The sequence below is a fragment of the Leptinotarsa decemlineata genome, unplaced genomic scaffold (genome assembly GCF_025532065.1).
Source record: "Leptinotarsa decemlineata unplaced genomic scaffold, Ldec_3_MD MMD2_tig00026307_RagTag_RagTag, whole genome shotgun sequence".
NCBI lineage: Eukaryota > Metazoa > Arthropoda > Insecta > Coleoptera > Chrysomelidae > Leptinotarsa > Leptinotarsa decemlineata.
The window spans coordinates 12,850,206-12,871,530 of NW_027412681.1; the positions used below are offsets into that span (position 1 = coordinate 12,850,206).

At 37.4% G+C, this 21,325-nt stretch overlaps 2 protein-coding genes across 5 annotated transcripts in view; both read left to right on the top strand.

Moving 5' to 3' along the window:
• The first annotated feature begins 1,716 nt into the window (after positions 1–1,716).
• LOC111512626 (phytanoyl-CoA dioxygenase, peroxisomal) overlaps positions 1,717–21,325 on the top strand; it is a 53,334-nt gene continuing 33,725 nt past the window's right edge. The window contains exon 1 of one of the 4 annotated variants that reach the window (XM_074181015.1): positions 1,717–1,856. The gene's annotated coding sequence lies outside the window, so the exon portion shown is untranslated. The remainder of the gene's footprint in view (positions 1,857–21,325) is intronic. The other 3 variants (XM_074181014.1, XR_002723096.2, XM_023168768.2) reach the window with 3 other exon arrangements.
• On the top strand, positions 15,057–16,581 carry LOC141485082 (uncharacterized). Its single transcript, XM_074181079.1, has 2 exons — positions 15,057–15,261; positions 15,325–16,581. The coding sequence occupies exon 2, from the start codon at positions 15,329–15,331 to the stop codon at positions 16,430–16,432; it is 1,104 nt and encodes a 367-aa protein (XP_074037180.1). The 5' UTR covers positions 15,057–15,261; positions 15,325–15,328; the 3' UTR covers positions 16,433–16,581.

A 21,325-nucleotide genomic window follows, 5' to 3' on the forward strand; every position in this document is an offset into this window, starting at 1 on the left:
GGCTGGTCGAAAACACCATCCAATAGTTGAAAAAAGTGCACATTGTACTATTAGACATCTCGAAGGCCTTCGTGTGTGGCACGAAGGTCTTCTGCACAAATTAATCGCGTTCGATTTGCCTCGGGGCCTGATCCGGTGGATTGGATCATTCCTGAAAGACAGAACATTTCAGGTTACAGTAGAGGGCTCTCTGTCTGACCACAGAGAGATCCACGCTGAAGTGCCACAGGGGGGCGTGCTCTCTCCGACGCTGTACTCACTTTACACTAGTGACTTTCCGAGGCCTGAGCGTGTGAAGATATTCCTATACACCGATGACACGGCTCTCCTCTCATCTTCCATGGGTCGAGGACTAGGCGTCGTCTACATGCAACGTGCATTGGTCGACCTCGAGCACTGGTACCTCGATTGGAAGATCCGAGTGAACCCGGACAAGACTCAGGCGATAACCATGGGAAGATTAAAATCTTCTCCGGCCAGAAAAGTGAGAATCTCTGGAAGGGAGATTGACTGACAAGCACGGGTAAAGTACCTCGGTCTTCTAATAGACCGTAGGCTCACTTAGAACCCGCACATCATGTGCGTTGAAACAAAGATCGAGGGTCGGATAGTTGGTCTGTACCCTCTGATCAACAGGAAATCCAAAATGAGCCTCAAAAACGAAATTATCATCTACAATACGACGTTCAAGCCTGTGATCAGGCGTCTGGGCATAAGTGACTACGTATTATATCTCCACTCTGGAGAGATTGCAAAATAAGCTAATAAGAATGATTGTGAATGCTCCTCGGTTCGTGCGGAATGAAGCCATCCGCAGATATTTGCAGCTACCTTCCATTCGGCAGTCCATTCAGTCTAGGAATCAGCGAGTTTTTGATTGCACAGAAACTCATGAAAACCCATTAGTTAGGGAAGGTATGGATTATACTATAGACGACCCCTCCCAATATAGAAGGCCCCGACACTCTGTCAAATGGTGCCCCTATGTCCTCCGTTAAAAGATGAACAAGTTTTTCATCCATCCCATCCCAGCCAGGTAGGGGTACACCGTGAAGGGCGGCACTGATGTCTGAGGACATTCATGCCGCCATCCCACCATCACCCACCGTCAGTCATGACCCATTTGTCCCTCTGACAAACATCAGTCAAAAGGGGAGCCAGACTCCAACCTGTCCGAAACCAAGATGGCTGTCGTCGAATAGCCCAGGCATCATCACAAGAGATTGTGAATACTAACAATCGAAACATTGTGAAGTAACTTGGTTTGATTCTTTTTCAACTTTCACTTATTTTTCAATTGTTCAATTTTTAATTTTTTGCTCATTTTTATTTTGTTGTTATTCCCATTTCAGGGTTTATTGCTCGATATGATTGTTTTACGCTATTCATTTTAATTTTTAATTCTAACATTGAATGGAAGTAATGAAAACAATTTTGTAGCATTTATTTTGTTATAAATGATTTTGAAGAGAAATAAAATGCAACTGACTTTCTCTCGTTTTTTACTTTTTCGATTTCATTCAAAATAGTGACATGTTCTCCCAACCAAATTACTGAAGCAAATTCTAGGTTGGGTTTCACTGAACTCTTGTATAGATATATCATAACTCATCATGAGTTTTAGATTGGGGAACTTGTTCCTTATGGTTGCATTTGCAATTGAGTTTGAGTTTGAGATAAAGTTTATAATTGTTAATAAAAATAAGTTTCGAAACACTCTGTATTATCGAAACATTAGCATTTGGAATGTGGATTGCATAGGTCATATTAGAGATTTCAGATAAGTCATTATCATTACTCCATTTCCTCAGCATAAACAAATTTAATTTTGTACATCGGTTTGAAGTTACCCGAAAGTAAGTTGTTTTCGCATGTTGCTAATAATTCTTGATATTTATTTATCCATTGAATCATTCAATGAGATCTCCAGCATACACAAAATTATGAATTGACATTATGTAATGAAGTAATACAGAACTATCAATTAACTTATGTTTCCATAAAAACATATAGTACTTAATAAAAATAGTATACTATGCAGTTGAGAATAAGGCTAAAATGATTTAATGAATACACACTCAAGAAGTTTGGCATTATGTAAAAAGTGTGTGATCCAAAGTTGGAGGAGTCGATTCACTTTAGAATATACGCTTATACGAAGTCATATAAGTGTTGTTAAGTATCAATTCAGTTTATGCCTTATTCAACTCACGTAGCTGATTTTTCATAAATCTCAAACAAGAAATAAAACCGTCAGTCGCATTTTCACAGGAAATAAGATTCATCAGCATACTGGACTCGTTGCTGACAATCTTTACATTCGCACAGATATTCAGCTACTCTCGATTTTTTACTTTTGTTAACAATGAAGTTCAATCATTATTTCATTACCATAACATAACGTAGAATAAATCCAAAACAAGCACTGTGTCCAAACATCAGAACTGTAACACTCTTCTCGACGAGCATTTCACCAACTAAGTTGGCGTCTTCAGGAGATAAAGTAGGTAAAAATGCGATTGACGATTTCCACTTTTATTTTAAAGATATAATAATTCAGCTAAATGAATTTCGTAACGTATAGAATGACTCAATAATTTACGTTCCACTCTTTTTTCAATAAACAATAACTCATTAACAAATTGACCTCTGAAGGGATCAGTTGAATTATCTGCGGATAACTTCGATAAAATTCATGCTGATTTAAAAACAGACATGAAAACAATTTTAGGTTGGCTTCAAGAGAATGAATTAACTCTAAATTTTCAAAAATCTTCGTATATGAATATTTATAAAAGATTATTGAACATTTGTACCAATCCTAGAAGTATTGATAACAATTCAATAAGTTATGCGAATTTTATCAAATTCCTAGGATTATATATTGATGAAAATTTATCGTGGACAAAACATATTGAAATTATTTTAAAAAAGTAGCACCCGTCATTGGTACTCTATTCAAAATCAGAAACTATATTCCTCTTGAATTTTTGAAAAATATCTATTTCAGTCTTACATACTCACAACTGCATTATCTCATTTCTATCAGCCAATAAATCCATGATAAAACCTTTGAAATCTTTACAAAACTAAACTATCAAATGTATATATAAATTATCGTTATCAGTGAATTTGTGTAAACCAAAATATTCATTAGATTTAAACACGCTTTACAGAAAAAAATTTGTTGTTTCTTTCATTCATTTCATATATATATATTCATTCATTCATTTCATTCATTTCATATATATATATATATATATATATATATATATATATATATATATATCAATGTTGTTGATTGACAACTGAAACATTCTCTCCGATATGAGTTTGTTGCCATTTCGCCACTATCCAAATTTTTCTTCGAGATGGGTAGCCAAGTACGGTCTATTTCTGAAGAGCCATTCGAAATACAATTCTCTCCAGATATGAGAACTATATTTTAATGCTTGGCTGGGATTATCAGTTTTTAAAAATTATTACATACGATGAAGTTTCGAAAATTTAAAATATGCTTCATTGAATTGCAACAACAAATGTTAAAATATATTTCACTGTAACAAAAATAACCTAACCTAACGTAACTTGAAAATAACAATAAATACAGAAAAATTCCAAACAGCTGAAACTATAATCAATTGGATTGGATTGGATTGGATTGGGTTGGATTGGATTGGATTGGATTGGATTGGATTGGATTGGATTGGATTGGATTGGATTGGATTGGATTGGATTGGATTGGATTGGATTGAATTGGATTGGATATTGTCGTGACTGTGAATAATACAGTGCGACGGTATTACGGTACTAAGGGTTGGAACTTCATTACTGGAATGCTAGATGACGTTGAAGTAGCTAGATTTTGAGATTTTTTTGACAAACAAATTTTTTCATCTTACATAAAAAAATGTTTCAATAAAAAGTATCCTATGTTACTTCTAGTACCTCCAAGAACATGTGTACAAAATTTGATGATGATCGATTGAGTAGTTATCGCGTGAATCTGTAACAAACAAACTTACATTCGCATTTATAATATTAGTAGGGATTAAATATGGATGATTATTAATAATTTCGTTGAAAAAATTATTTTATTTCTGACCGGGATATTATAAGCTTATATCGTCATAGTTACGCTATCAATAAAGAGGGTCATAACTCCCTTGGGACATTATAGATTTTATAATTCCCTCTACCTTTCACAAGTAAAAATAAATAGAAATGAAAACTGAACCATATTTTATTTATTCACGTCATTACAAATAATAAATGTACAATTTTGAAATGTTCCCTGAAAATTACTTCCGCCACTGGAAACAATTTCTTCTTTTGTATGGCTGGAGCTTCTGTTCACTACAGTCGAGGTACCTGCCTCTTCTGATGACAAAGTAGACAACATACGCGCCGTTTTATTTCTCAATTCGATGCTATCCTCCAAATACCCCTCCGCCACCGTGGAACTTTTCCAACCTCCGTGTCTTTTTAAGTTAGTCATAGTTGCTCCTGCATTGGCTAGAGCAGTAGCAGAAGTGCGACGAAGGCAATGTCCCGTATAGGAAGATGAGTTTGGCAATCTTAAATACATTGCGATTTTGCTGGGGATTTTCCCAAACATGTTTTTTCCAATTGGCTGAGATGTACATTTATTTTGTCGGAAGCTCAAAAACATCGTTCAATACCTTTAGGACGCAAAGACATATAAAGTCTTAATAAAGGCAAAGCGGAGAACTCTTTTTCATCCACAACTGTAAATTTCTTCGATACACCAGTTTTACTTTCCGGTACGTTCACTACCATAACGGAATCCCGGTCCTCTATATCCGATATCTTCATATTCAAAAGTTCCTGACTTCTGCATCCTCCAAAATAACCCATAATCAAAACAACCTATAACAAAAAAAAAGGAAATAAATACACACAAAAAGGAAAATAAGAAAAAAATTACCTTATGCAATAAATGAATATCATTAGGAGCGTCCTTTAGGAATCTGATAACATCTTTAGGAGATAAAACAGCAGACTTTTTCGGCTTATAACTCTTACTCTTCCGTTTCAAAAAAGCCTGTAGTTCATTGAACTTGGTGATATCTCGTTTCTCGTGTATAGTCACCATCGATTTTAGCATTGATCATTTAGTCCATAAAGAATTCGGACTATACTTTTCTGACTGAAACGAATAAACACAATTACTACCAAATCTACCGAAAAACAGAAAATTCCTTACCAGTTCTTGAAAATATGCCAGAAATACAGTTTCAGTGACATCTTTTGGCATAACATTTTTCCGTGTCAGCCAGTCCAGATATATCTTGTATTCTTTTTGGTACACGGCTTCACTTTTCGATGGAATTAATGATTCTCTTGCTTGTTCAGCTTTTTTCAAAATATCCTCCATTATATTTGGGGTAGAAAACACGTTTTCACCGCAAACACAACTTGATAACAAAGTTCTGTTTATAAACAAGTAACATAGCAACAACCTAGCAACAAGAAAACTCTACTATAATCAACGGTACCTGATTCAAATATACCGGGAAGGTAATGAATTGGTACATTTTTCCGTTTCAAAAATGAACAAAATTTTATTGAAATCGGTCAGAAATAAAATTATCTATGTACCACGGGAATTAATGAGCCTTAATAACCTCAGGCAATTGCTGTCCCTCGGGCCAGAGGCCCTCGGGACGCAAACTTTGCCATCGGTAATTAAGGCCCTCCTAATTCCCTTGATACATAAATAACTATTAGTTTTTAATACCTATTAACAAAATCAATATTCACTGCTCATATTAATTATTTGTGTTTTTTTTTGTTCAATATTTCATTATTTTGTTAAATTTGTATCTTTAGTTAATTTAGTTAATTACTATTTATACATATTTGATGTTTATTGGGATCATAAAGACAATACAATATTTTCATTTTTATATGGCTGATTGTTATTTTTTAACAAAATAAAACGTTCTGAAAAACCATCCCATGAGTTTTGGCACGGTATAAAAAAAATGGGAATACAGAAACACTGTTAGTGGTATAAACTGATTCAAATTCAAGGGATAAAGCAAGATTGTATGCATTAGAGGAATATTTGTTAGCTATAGGGTGAAAATACTGAAAAAAATGCTCATGTTTTGGGTTCATCGATGATTTGAACATATTCAATAACCAGATTTGTATTGCTAGTTGAATTTCGTGGAAGGATGTGTTGATAGTGTTCATTAAAAAACGTGAAAGCAAAAACAAATATATCTGGCATGAATGTGTAAAAATATATGCAATTCGTACAGAAATTGTTTATTACGCTCGATGTGTTGTCAATTTCAGTCGCGTGCAATACACCTTTACTACTTCTACTTACTGCATAACTATTTAAGACTTACCATACAACATGCACTAGAGCTCTATGGTGCTTCCGGTGCTAGGAGTCCGTCTCGAAGGCGGTATCTGTATGTACGAGGTATGTTAAAAAAATTAGGTGAATTTTCATTATTCTAAAAAATATTCATTTATCATTAATTTCTATTTTGTGCCCTTTAACGTATTCCACCTCAGATGTAATACACTTGTGCCAGCGTTTTTTCCAATTCTCGAGGCAGTTTTGATACGCACTTTTTGGTATGTCCTTAAGCTCATTCAGCGATTCAGTTTTTATCTCCTCAATCATCGCAAAACACCGTCTTTCATGGGTCTCTCCAATCTTCGAAACAGGAAAAAGTCACAAGAGGGCAAATCTGGTGAATACGGTGGCTGAGGCATGATTACGGTGTTGTTTTTGGTCAAAAAAATGCGAACGAACAATGACGAGTGAGCAGCAAAAGCCCTGAATTGTTATTCCACAATACTGGACGTTTTCTTCGTATTACTTCTCGCAAGCGGCGCATAACTTCAAGATAATACTCCTTATTGATTATACGACCATGTGGCAGGAACTCCTCATGCACTATGCCACGGTAATCGAAGAAAACAGTGAGCAAAACATTGACATTTGATCAAACTTGGCATGCTTTTTTGGTCTTGGCTCCCCTGGGCTCTTACATTGGAAAGATCGGACGTTGGTTTCGATGTCATAACCATATACCCAAGAATCGTCACCAGTTATGACCCTTTCAAGCAAATCTGAATCGCCGTTGACGTCATTCAACCATTTTGGAACGAACTTTGCTGCCACACGCTTCATGGCCAAAATTTACGAAAAAATGGCATGGCATGAGCCAACCGATATGCCGACTCCTCAGCAAATTCTCTAATAATGATTCGACGATTCTGCATAACAATATTCTTTACTTTCTCAACGTTTTCATCTGTTGTTGATATGCTGGGGCGTCCAGGGTGATCGTCGTCATTCATATCTTCTTGACCTGTGAAAAGCTTGTACCACTTGTAAACATTTTTCTGACTCAGAGTACAATCTCCATATGCCAGTGTCAACATTTCAAGTGTTTTTGAGCACTTGATTCAAATTTTCGCACAAAATTCAATGTAAATTCTTTGATCTATTTTTTTCTTCAGCAGAAAATCGCCGAACACGCGAAACACTTCTAACTTGTATGCCTCTCGCCAACAAACTAAACATGCTCATCAGCTGAAACTCTTAACATATGTTCGACACGAATGAACCAACATAAAAAAATAAAAAATCGCTAATCGATTGTGTGCAGCCCGCGAAATTTGAACATTCACCTTATTTTTTGAACAGACCTGGTATACAGTACTATACAATAAGTCTAGTCATCATTTCACTGTCATGACTAGGACAATGTTCATAGGTGGCAATAGGGTTCTAATTGTGGAAGACCTTAACGCCAGAGGGCGCTAGTGGCATTGTCTTAATAAACAAATCATGAATCTTAGGACATTGTTGGAGTATTCCTTGAATAAAAATATCATTTGTGTGTGACAGCCCCTCACACTATCCTTGGAATGGTGCGTCACCTACCACAATCGACTTGGTCATGAATAAAAACGTCAAAATTCAGAAAGTAAATTAGTACTAAGAAGCCGGCATGATCTTGATATTTGACGGTAGAGAGGGCGCCATTCCACCAAAAACTCCTATAATCAAAACAAACATTTTGACATAGTAATCTGGATAGTCTGTGAAGTTCGAAGAGAAAATCTCGAAATTCTATTCGTTTTTCCTCCTCTTTTCGGACGATATACATCTCGCCGGGAGCTGAAAACTCCACGAAGAATATCGTCTTGCTCTGATGATCGAAAAGAACTACATCAGGCTTATCAGTATAATCCTGAGGATGGGGAATGAATAGTTCCAATAAATTCGGGAGCGCAGGGCTCGTCAAAAACGTATTATTATTATTATTATATCCTCCACGTTACTGAACCCATGGAGGATGACCTAAAACGCTAAATGCAAACACACCGATTTTGGACGGCCGATTTTATACCGGTCGTCCAAATTCCAATAGTGAACCACATATGGGTACGGGACCTGGCACACACGCCGACCGGTGATCACCGGTAAGCATGTGTGCCAGGTGCCGTTGCCACATGTGGTTCACTATTGGAATTTGGACGACCAGTATAAAATCGGCGGTCCACAATCGGTGTGTGTGCAATTAGCCTAAACATCGACCAATGCCGACCACAGAAAGTGGCACTGAGCTTGCAATAACAGGTATACAAAAGAAGGCATCATTAGGAAAATAATTCGCCAGCGTTCACTAAATACTCCTCAATGAATGCAATGTTTATAGAGAGATTACCAGAACGGTCAAGATCGTGAGAGACATTCCATGACATTCAATGGGTAGGGTGAAAATAATACTTTACAATTCACACAACACTAAAATTCAATGCTAACATCTATTTCAACACACTGTATCATCTTCTGAGAAGATGACACAGTGTGTCTAAAAACAGCTGTTAGCATTAACTGTTAGTGTTGTGTACAATGTGAAGTATTATTTTCACCCTACCCATTCAATTAAAATGAATTTGCACATATTAGAAGCCTAAAATGTTGAACACATTCTATGTCCCCCAATCTCGGATAATGACTATGCAAAACTGAAAACTGACTATTCAGAGGTAAAAGCCGTTGTTGGTAAGCTCCCCGCGATCTCACTACTCAGCTCGATTAGCGAAGATCGTTGATAACATGATAACAACAAGTAGATTTATTCGTCTGTAGAAACAGATTAAACTCAACCCCTAAGAGCATTTTGGCTTTCGACAGGGATGTACTCGAAGTACCACGTATCACTCTGGTCCAGGGTGTAAAGGAGTCTTTTCACCAGGGGAAGAATACATTCATGGTTCTGGTTAACGGAAAAACGGATTTTAACAGATACAGATATCTATTTGACCGCCTTTTGTGTGAGGCTTAACTAAACCACATCAACAAAATTTTCAATAAAAGCAGACGTCCCGCAAGGGTCCTGCTTATCATAAAGCATTACATTCTTATTTTTCAAGGACAAACGTTGTTATATATGTGGACAACGCCAAAATTATGTGCTTTCGTTCTCAAGTGAAATCGCAAAAACAAGTTTAAATACACATTCATATATGGAGAATAAGAAAATAAGGATTGATCCTGATAAAACTGAAATGGTTAACTTACGATGGTTACGCATCGAGGGAAGATGTGCTGAGAAACAAAGAAGTTCTCGATATCTGGGAGTTATTCTGATTAGGCGCCTGCATTTTACAGGAATATTTCAACAATTTACTGCTGAACTGAGTGTTGACAACAATTTGCTCATTTACAAACAAGTAATAAAACCGAGTATGCTATATGTTTGTCCTGTGTTCTACAGTCTCAAAAAGACCTCGTTTACATATTTCGAGAGAATGTGCTTCGTATCTGCACAAACATTGACGAATACATTTCATTGCAGCATGATGTACGCGTTTTGACTGAAGTAGAGTCTGTATCCAAGGGATTTTTATCCAGACTCTGTTCTGAATTCTTCAGGTGCTTTCCCCACAGGAGTCCGCTAATACAGAACTTCACGGCAATTAGAAGTTACTAGAATCAGCCGCACAAGTATGGGCTGGTTTACATACTTGATGTCTATCAAGAACGAAACAAAGAGAATCGCGCCCTGTCATGAAGTAATCCTACGAATCGGAAAGTTCTAGATAGTATTTTTCGTCTTTTTCAAGAGTAGGCTGTTTCGTTTCAGATATTAACAATTATATTGTAATCTCCAGATTGATTCTCGTGTAAGCCAAGGCAGGAAATGAGATGTGATGCACGGAATGCTAAAGTGTCCGTATCTACTATTCAGAGAAAAAGTCGCATCCCTCCTACCCGATAATCCCCTGTCTACCGACGGATAAGTTTGCGTGTATTAGACTGTGATATTTCATATGTTTTTAGTATGTTTAAGATAAATGTTATTGTCGAAAATGACAATAGTAGGGTGCTAATGCCGACTGAACGCCTCCCCCCACCCCTTTTGACCTTGAGACGTCACACGACCTTGAATGACGTCACCTAACCTTGAACGTCGTACACGTTGTATGAGCTTGAATGCGGTGTTTGACCTTGAGTGTGGGGTTTGACCTTGACGTTCGACACTTCGACTACCTTGAACTTGCTCCATGGCATTGAATGTTGACCTTGAATGAAATCGTGACGTGTACAGAATATAACCTTGAACAGTGGGCGTTCGGCGTTGTCCACTCCCTTGTTGGTAATTCCTATATAAGTTCAGAATATCGTATGACGTCACCTAACCTTGAACGTCGTACACATAGTATGAGATTGAATGCGGTGTTTGACCTTGAGTGTGGGGTTTGACCTTGACGTTCGACACTTCGACTACCTTGAGCTTGCTCCATGGCATTGAATGTTGACCTTGAATGAAATCGTGACGTGTACAGAATATACAGTGGGATTAGGCGTTGCGGTGTTTGACCTTGAGTGAGGGGTTTGACATTGACGTTCGTCACTTCGACTACCTTGAGCTTGCTCTGTGGCATTGAATGTTGACCTTGTAGCTCTCATTTGGGTTATGGTGGGGGGGGAGGAGTTGGGCTTTTATAAGGAGTGTGGTGTGAACGTTTCACTCATTTCAAATTCTCCTTATCGTACGGTATATATTTCTATATACAAGATGTATTCGTGCGTTGATTGTAAAAAAAGTTTCACTCGTAGTGACAACCTACGTCGTCATCAGCGGGATTCCTGCACACCCGCAAATGGTGATGGACCTCCAACATCGAAGAGGCAACGGTTGACACCCCCAGCACTTCCAACACTGCAAACATGCGTTTGCTGCAATTTGACTATTGCAAGCGATCAGATGAATGTACATCGGAGGACGTTGCAGCACAGAACAAATGCATGTGTTCAATATGGGGAAGGTGTGAAAATTGTCAATACAGCTTTCAAGTGTCGAATTGTGAGCTACCGAGTGGACAGTGAAAACCACCACATGGATTACCCAACATTCTTCAATAAAATTAAGCAGAAAGTAGTGAAACTACTCGAAGAAGTGTTGGATATCCATAAATGCATGAAAGTGAACATGGAAGTGTTTGGGCGGTACAGTCTGCAAACTAAGGATCTTTCAGACATCAAATCATTTAATAGTCCCAATGAAGTAATTGATCAATCGAATGATTTGGATGTGGTTTATAGCAGTTTTGCAGATAGTTTAACTGTTAAAGCAGCGGAATTTCAAGATCGGGATTCAGGTATGTAATCTAGTCAAAATGTTGATGATGATGGACTTATAGAGAAAACCCATATTTTCAGGTTGGACCATTGAGAAAATTTTGTACTTGGAGGTGAATATCAACAAGTATAGCCCCTTCGGAGGGTCTTCATACATCAAATTGCCAAGGTTCATCGAATTGAAGAAAAGTGTGGTGAATGTTCTTAATCAAGATCAGTGCTGCTTTGCGTGGGCTGTGACTTCAGCTTTATACCCTGCCAGTCAGAAACTTAATGAAATTTCATCATATCCCCACTTCTCAACCGTCTTGAATGTAGCAGGTATGGAATTTCCAGTTAAGTTGAAAGATATTCCTAAGTTTGAGGTTATGAACGATTGCTCTATCAATGTTTATGGGTTGGAAAATGTTTTTAAAAATGGTAGAATTGAATATGAAGTTGTGGGTCCATTACACTATTCTAAACGTAGATTAAATAGTCATGTTAATCTGTTGATTATTACAGATGATTCTGGTAATAGTCATTATTGTTGGATTAAGGATTTATCGAGACTAGTATCATCACAAATATCTGCCCGTGGTCATAAAAAGTATTTTTGTGATGGTTGTTTATTGTACTTTGATAATGAACGAACTTTATTGCGACATCAGTTGAATGATTGTAATCACATATCGACAACGACACCATCCACAAATTTCAGGGTTGATAAATTTGGTAAAAGGGTACCTGAGAATATTTTGAAATTTGAAAATATCGAGAAACAGTTGAGGGTTCCATTCGTTGTATATGCTGATTTCGAATCTATTCTGAAACCAGTGCATACTAATGAGCCAAATCCTGCTAATTCTTATACAAATCGAACATATCTTCATGAACCATATGCTTTTTCTTACCTCATAAAGTGCTCTTTTGATGATTCTATATCTAAATTTGTACTATATAGAGGTGCTGATGCAGCTAAAGTGTTTGTGTCAAACTTGGAGGCTGATGTCACCAATATTTATCACAAATATTTGAAGAAAGTCATTCCAATGAGTCCATTGACTGATGAGGAAGAGCATGATTTCAATATTGCCGCCACATGTGGTATATGTGGAGAACCATTTGGTGATGGTGATATTAAGGTGCGTGACCACTGCCATCTAACGGGGAAAAAAAGAAATGGAGCTGCACATAGTATTTGTAACCTCAATTTCAAATTGCCCAACTTTATACCCATAATTTTTCATAATCTCAGTGGGTATGACTGTCATTTGTTCATAAAAGAGTTATGCACAAACAAAACAAAAGTTGATGTCATTGCTCAAACTAAAGAAAAGTATGTTTCCTTCACGAAACATATAATTATGGAGAGAATAGTAGATCACAATGGAGTGACGAAAAATAAGTTTTTGAAATTAAGGTTCATCGATAGTTTTAAATTTATGGCTGCTTCCCTTCAAGAGTTAGGTGACAATTTAGATGAAAAACATTTTGTGGAAACAAGAAAATATTTTCCGGAACAGGATAAATTCAAACTTATGAGGCAGAAAGGTGTTTTTCCGTACAGTTTTATCGATTCTTTAGATAAATTAAATTATTCTAGTATACCATCAAAGGTGGACTTTTATGATAAATTAAATGAAAAACATGTTTCTGATGAGGATTATGATAGAGTAAAGCAGGTATGGAACACATTCAATTGTCAAGATTTGGGTGAATATTCTGACATATACCTAAAATCTGATGTTCTACTGTTGTGCGATATTTTTGAAAATTTTAGAAATATGAGTTTAGATACATATAAATTGGATCCTGCTCACTATTTCACTTCTCCAGGTCTTTCTTGGGATGCTATGTTGAAGTATACGGGTGTCAACTTGGAATTATTAACTGATATCGATATGGTGCATTTTCTCCAAAACGGTATACGTGGTGGTGTAAGCCAGTGTTCGGAGAGAAAGCATATTGCAAACAATCAGTTTCTTCCAAATTATAATCCCGAAGAACCTTCATCTTTCATAATGTATTTGGATGCAACAAATCTGTATGGTCATAGCATGTCTCAATCATTACCTTTTGGTGGGTTCACTTGGTTGACCGCCAGTGAAATATGTCAGTTGGATATCAATAGTATTCCAGATGATAGCCCCCAAGGATACATACTTGAAGTAGATGTGCATTATCCTGTCGAGTTACACGATCTACATTCGGATTTACCATTTTTGGTTGAAAGTATTATACCACCTGGTTCAAAGTCCAAAATACCCAAACTTATTCCTAATTTGAATGATAAAAAGAAATATATCGTTCATTATAGGAATTTGAAACAAGCGGTCCGTAATGGTTTGATGGTGATGAAAACTCATAGAATTCTCAGATTCAATCAGTCACCGTGGCTGAAAAAATATATCGATTTAAATACAAATTTGAGAAATAAGGCTACCAATAAGTTTGAGAAGGGTTACTTCAAATTGAATATAAATTCCATATTTGGCAAAACGATGGAAAATGTAAACAATAGAAGAGACATTCGAATTGTCACACATTGGAAATCCATAAGAAGAGGTATGGGTGCCAATGCTTTGATAGCTCGTCCCAATTTCAAAACATTATCCATATTTTCGGAAGACTTTGTCGTCATACATATGGATAAAGTTAAGGTTTGTTATAATAAACCATTGTATTTGGGGTTCAGTATATTGGATATGTCGAAAACAGTCATTTATGATTTTTTCTATGATGTCATCAAAAAACATTACGGACCACAAGCTTCTCTTCTCTATACCGATACGGATTCTTTGATACTGAAAATAATGACGGATAATTTTTATAATTTTATGATTGCAAATGTTGACAAATTTGACACTTCTAACTATAGGTTGGGTAATAAATTCAATGTGCCAGTTAGCAAATCGGTGATTGGAAATATGAAGGATGAACTTCCGAGTGATCCCATCATCAGTTTCCATGGCACCGGTGCGAAAGCATATCATGTACAAAGTGTGTCTCATGAAATAAAGAAAGCAAAAGGTATTAAAAAATCCGTTATAAAAAATCAAATTTCAATTGAAGATTACATTAGGATTGTTGAAACAGGCGGTATAATATTTAGAAAGATGAATGTATTCAGGAGTGATTTACATGATATTTACACGTTGATGTGCAATAAAGTCGCGCTATCACATAATGATGATAAGCGATTCATCATTCCTAATACCACCAAGACATTACCTTGGGGCCACAACGATATTGAATTCTATCAGACAAGTTCCGAACAAAATTCAAGAATTCTTTTGAATGTACTGAAAAATGAAAACAGTATAAGTGACAAGAAATTAAATTTACTCATTGCCTTATTGGAAGAGCAATCGAGTAATTGAATTTTTTCACTCATTATCTGGTTTGTTCAACGAATTGTAAAATTCATACTTGTCGAATATTTCAAACGAATTATCCTACCCCACTTCCACCCCCACTCCCATTCCCACCCGAAGTGGTAGGGAGCATACGGCTATAAAACATGAGGAGGAGGCCACAGTTCATCATTCGATTGCAGTCTTCCTTCGAAAGAAGCAGCCAACCTGAGATACCTGCCAGCCAACTTAGTTGAAAATTCCAAGCAGCTTGATGTAAGTACACACTTCCATACTATTTATATTATATTGTCTAATATTTTCATTTTCTCTTTCTAGAATCATGTCTTTTCTGAGGAATGCTCTGATGACCCCGATTACCACTCTCAGTGAGAGACAGTTGGAGGATGTAGAGCGGAGGAGGGTGGTTGTCCTACAGGACATCATGGTACAACCACCAGCTGCAACACCAGCTGCAGCTCCCATTCCACCACCGGGGATGACTTCCACCCAGGAAGTGGCGGCTCCCATTCCACCACCGGGGATGACTTCCACCCAGGAAGTGGCGGCTCCTGACTTGAAGTTCTTTTTCGAGGACTTCAAACCAACCCCCGAGGAGGAGGAGATTGACCCCCCACCAACTTTGTCGACATTCAGTGGACCAACTTCTTCGTCAGCACCCCAAATTGAAGATTTACTGAATGTCTACAACCCGGACCTGGACGAGTCTCTGGCGGATTTATCGCATCTTCAAAGCTTCTTATCGCCCATCGAACCATTATCCCCCATCGATTCAGGGGATGAGTTCGAGAAACCGGTGAAGAGGGCCAAGAAGATGAAGAAGTCCGCACCTGTGAAGAAGTCCGCACCTGTGAAGGCATCCAAAGCCAAAGGTGGGAGGGGTGGTAAGTTGAGTGCTTTTCGCAAAAAGTGTGAAAAGAACTCACCTTACGGTGGTTGGCCTACAGCACCCCTTCCAGTGATGGAGGTGCAGAACTTGGTGGAAGTCGTCGCCCAGGTCCATCGGGATGCGTCACCCCCTCCAGTCACCCCCCAGGTCCATCGGAATGCGTCACCCCCTCCAGTCACCCCCCAGGTACGTGTTGAGCATTCCGAACAAGAGGTTGGCCCGGAAAATGTCCTTTCACAGACTGTGGTAGAGGGTAATAAACTCAAAGAGTCTATTACCTATGCACAGTCTGTGAAAAAGAGATATTTGAGGGAAAAGAAGGTTGTGGATGGTTCTGATTCCAGAAAAAGGGCCTTGATGGCGGATATTTCCACCATCGAGGCCCAGAAACTGGAATTAGAGAAGCGACTCTCTTTGCTTAGGGCGAAACTTCAAGAAGAAGATTCGCAACAAGGAAAGAGTTTGGCTTACATCCAAAAATATGGACCTCTTGTTCAGGAATGGGATGCCATGTGCCAGGGGTTCCTTAATACCTAACCCCTTTTGTAAATATATTTTTGTTTAGTTTAAGTTAGATGTATGTTTAGAATAAAAAAATTGTAATTTTAGGAATATAATAAAAACTTGCATGTTAATTTTAAGGTTATGAATGTTATGAATGAAAAAATAAAATAAGGAATATTGGAGTGCATATCTATTTTGGTTGTTGCACACAAAATACTGCGTGGTTGGGGCAGTATTTATTCCTTCATTCTAGTCATTTTCTAGTCACATGTAGTATATAGAATAAAATTAGTTAAATAGAATAATTGTATAGACTTTCCATCATTTGAAAGTGTGTGAATTGTAAAATAGTTATTTTTTCTAGAGAATAAATAAAAGTGATTCTAGTAATGCTCTGAGTATAATTCCAAAACCTTTTGACACTTCTCTCATCATTACTTTTCTCAACATTATTCAAACAAATTTCATTTATGTGAATGTGTAAAAATGAAATCATGAATCTAATTAATATTATATTGGATTTATTCCCCAATTCTCACATCAATACTTGAATAAATAACCTAGTGGGTCTTTATTTTTCACATATTCCCCTTCCCTTACTCTACCCCACTTTCTTCAAATCATATAAATAAGATTGTATTCTCAATATTCTTCAACTTGTTCGTTCATCATGAATCAAGCAACACCAATTATTCGGGAAGCTGATTCCACCAGTGAACCTCATTTTGCCCCACCAGAGAATTGGTCCTATGGTGACATTCAAGTTGCTGTAGTTGATTCAACATCTCCCGATGATGAATTCGATGGGTATTCAGATACAACAATAGAGCTGAATGAAGAACAAGATGTAACCTCAGACGAAGATGAGTTTGAACATGATGAATTTGCCAGCCCAGAACTTGTGGATCAACTGTGGCTTGAAGATCATCAAATCGCTCCACCAAATATCATCGTGGTGGTTGATTCTCCCGAACCTGACATCATCATTATAGATGATGATGATGATGATCAGGTAGGTTAGGTTAGGTTTTCCTCGGAGTGCACATAGTACCTGGTTGGTGCACACGGAATGCTGCGTGGGTGGGGCAGCATTCAACCTAACCACTCTATTTGGTAGTAGTGAAAAAAATAGGGCTATATCGGTACACCCTTGCGGTGAAACGTTAGTTGTTTCGCTATAAAATGAACTAATTAGAAAATGGAAACAGTTAATCATTATCTTTGAATATCTTTGGAACATTATTTTAATAATGTTGATAAAAATTCGTATCATAAAGAAATTTCAAGCAATGTATATTCGGATAAGTAACGAAGGGAAAGGTTGTATAGGCGATCGCGAAGCGCCATTTCCTCCGCAAATGCGACGACGCATTTGCGGAGGAAATGGCGTTTTCTGAGGGTTCGGTGATGTGGCAGTACTTCCCCCGACCCAATGACAGCGACGACGACGACGACTTGTAATCCTTTCCTTTTTTTTCCCTATTTTTTTCCCTATTTCACCCATCCTTTATCCTTCCTCGGAGTACACATTTTGTTTGGTTGGTGTACACGAGACACTGCGTGGTTGGGGCAGTGTCTACCTCCCTCTCTCCTTTCCACCTTTGAAATAAATATTCTGAATTACAATACCAATTACTCTTATTGACTACTCTGAATAAACACCCCTCGAATTTGAAATATTGTCTTATGAAAATTATATTTCCAAATCTTGACATGAATTCTGCAATTGTTCAGATAAGAGAGAGCTAGTATGTTATCAAACAGATTCAAATCCACTCGGACGCTTAAACAATCATTTTTCAATGTGATTTATTTTACAAAGATAAGATATTCAGAGAACTTACATATTCTATAACACATTTGTGCATACCTCATATGTATATGGATGTACATTTTAGAGGTATATCCATATATTACAAACTACTCTTCGTATGATTATGTGACACTCAAAATATTCTATTTCTTTGACTGAGTGATCAATCTTATTATTAGATATCTACACTTTGTTTGTAGCTCTGAAAAGAGCTGTATTTTTGTTGACCCGAAAGTCCACGGTAACTGCTCCGCAGATGGGGTGTTGTTGCAATCTCATTATGAGATATCTACTCTTTGTTTAAATAATGTAGCCCTGAAAAGGGCTGTTTTTTTTTGTTGACCCGAAGGTCCACGGTTACATCTCCAGAGGTGGGGTGTTGTTACATATGATGCAGACGGCTATTCTCCTAAAGTTGGTCAAAGGCCTATCACATGCTTTACACCATGTTTGCCCCATCTCCATGAAGCGGGCGGTGTAATGAATGTCGACGTGCTCATAATACCCTCCATTGTTATTCCGCACAGAATAAAAGCGGAAGCAACACCAACACAACTTCTCTATTTCACCGTCAATCGTTTTGATCCTGACATGGCTATCCGTTACACAATACAAATCTAACGGATCATCCAATGTCTCAGTGATATTCAACCACTCAACATTGCCAATAACTACTCCGCTGTCGTCAGTCTCGTGAGTCGAATCTGTTGCGATACCTTCATCTTCTTCAACAAGACCTTCTTCATCATCATCAATATCTAAATCCCCAACACCTTGCTCAATTGCCTCATCGTCTTCGATATTTAAGCCACCTTCTGCACCTTGCTCATTCACCTCATACTGCATATCTCCACCATCATTTTCTTCGTCAACACCCACTATCTGTCCAACGTCTTCAAACTCTTCCACCAGATCATGGTTATTAATATCTCACTGAGATAATAATGCTAACACAGCAGCTCTCTGGGCAGACATATTAATGTATTCTTGTGGTGATACTTGAATACTGACTGAAGTTTACAATCACTCACCGATTTTTATATGATTTTTGACAGTGGTGGTGGTAGCTCCCTCCACTCTACCCCACTCTTCACGGTACCTGTTTATAAGAGGGAAACATGGGAGCGTGAGAGTGTAGTTAAATTCATCGATTGAATATTTGTACATCTATCAGTGAATATGTCTTTCCCTAAAGAGTGGGATACAAAACCGACAATACGCGGCTTTCCAATCAAAATTGGCAAACATATAGTGTGTTACAACTGCCATGGGTATTGGCCTGAAACATATATCAACCCATGTACCGGCCTGTATCGTAGATGTGTTGTGGCAAGGAATCCAGACCCACTTCGAAAGAGGATAAATGGTTCAACTCTAGAAGTAAGTGACTACCGCCAGCAGTGCAGAGAATGTTCGAAAGAGATTATGTGTAATAATATGGGCATTTCAAGGAATATATGCATAAATTGCGTAGCGACTTGCGATACATTAGTCCAGCGATGTCTACAATGTGGTGAATATAGTGTGGATTGTTGGAACAATTTATGCAGTGCTTGTAGAAATGATTGGCAATTGTGTGAGAATGTCGGCCAATTTCACCCCAACAGAGATGTCCACTTTCGAGAGTGCTGGTGTCTAACCCATGAAGAGCGGATAGAGAGACGGAGGATTCATGGAAATCTTATGCTAACATACACATCTTGAAGTGATTTCAATATGTTGAATTTATGAAAAATAAAACCAATAGTTTACATATTACTTGCATCATTTCTAAGGTTATTATTCTATTTAGTTTTTAATAAATAAAACAATTTTAATACACTATTTTTTTATTTTTTATCTAATATTGAGTACAATCATGATAATGTCATTACACTAAAGAATTTTCATCGATCCATGAGTTGTGATCTTCAGAGAACCCCAGCCACTTTACATAGAGGCGATGTCCTTTTCTTTTTAAAACTCGCTCCACCAAATACGTATTGGGATCTTTCGTTTTATTCAACTCCAGCCCATAAAAACAGCCTTTGATTGGTTGCCCATTCACATCTTCTAATGCATAAGTTATAGGTTCTGTATTATTAACTTTCACAACTTTGAATATTTCAGCTGTAAAATTTGCTGTATAACCTTTATCGAATGCATTTTTATATTTGCTGATTCGAACACTATCCCCAATTTTAAATGTACTTTTTTTACGTTTCACATGTGGACTCTTAGATTCGGCATACATTGACAATTTAGTAGACTGTTTCACATCTGCAGGTTTCATACCAATCGTACGATGAACTTTGTTGTTATACTGACGAGTAATTCTAGGAAGAATGTTCAACCACTTGTAATGACCTTGAAGTGAAAACTCCTTATAAAGCCAACTCTTCAATGTTCTGATTACTCGTTCTGCAATTGCAGCTTTTTTTGTGCTGAATGTTGAGTAATGATTGATGTTGTGTTTCTTCATTAACGATGAGAATTTCGAATTATAGAACTCAGTACCATGATCAGATTGTAAATTTTTTGGAGTATATTTAGCATCTTTCAACACGCTTGCCATAGCTGCAGTAACTGAATCACCAGTTTTATTCTTCAACGGCCTTGACCATACAAACTTTGAATAACAGTTGATAACTATAAGGATGTACCTACATCCCTCATTTTCTTTAGAATATGGTTGCATTTCCATCAAATCCATCTGCCACAAGTCAGAAAAACCCTTTATTATTGTCTTCCGACGGGGGAAATTTCGACGCGCCGGCTTGTGTATTTCTTTCACAACCTGCCATTTTGCATTACTCATATTACTGCTCTAAGACTTCTTCAAGATGATAAAATTGAGGAATCACTTTTCTACTGTTCAGGTGCAAGTGTAACGATTGACTATTAAACTTCAATGACTCGCTCAGTAAAAGTATCAACCAACTTAGCTATTACGTCAGTTCGCTTTTCCACATTACTCAATTGATCAGCTAATGCAGAAGTGATGAGTGCATTTTTGTCAATGATTATTTGCACCTCATTATGTTTTGAATCAATATGTTTTCCGATGTTACGTAGCGTTGATGCAATGAATTCTTGGAAATACTTCAGAGTTGTCTCATTGACTTTTCTAATGT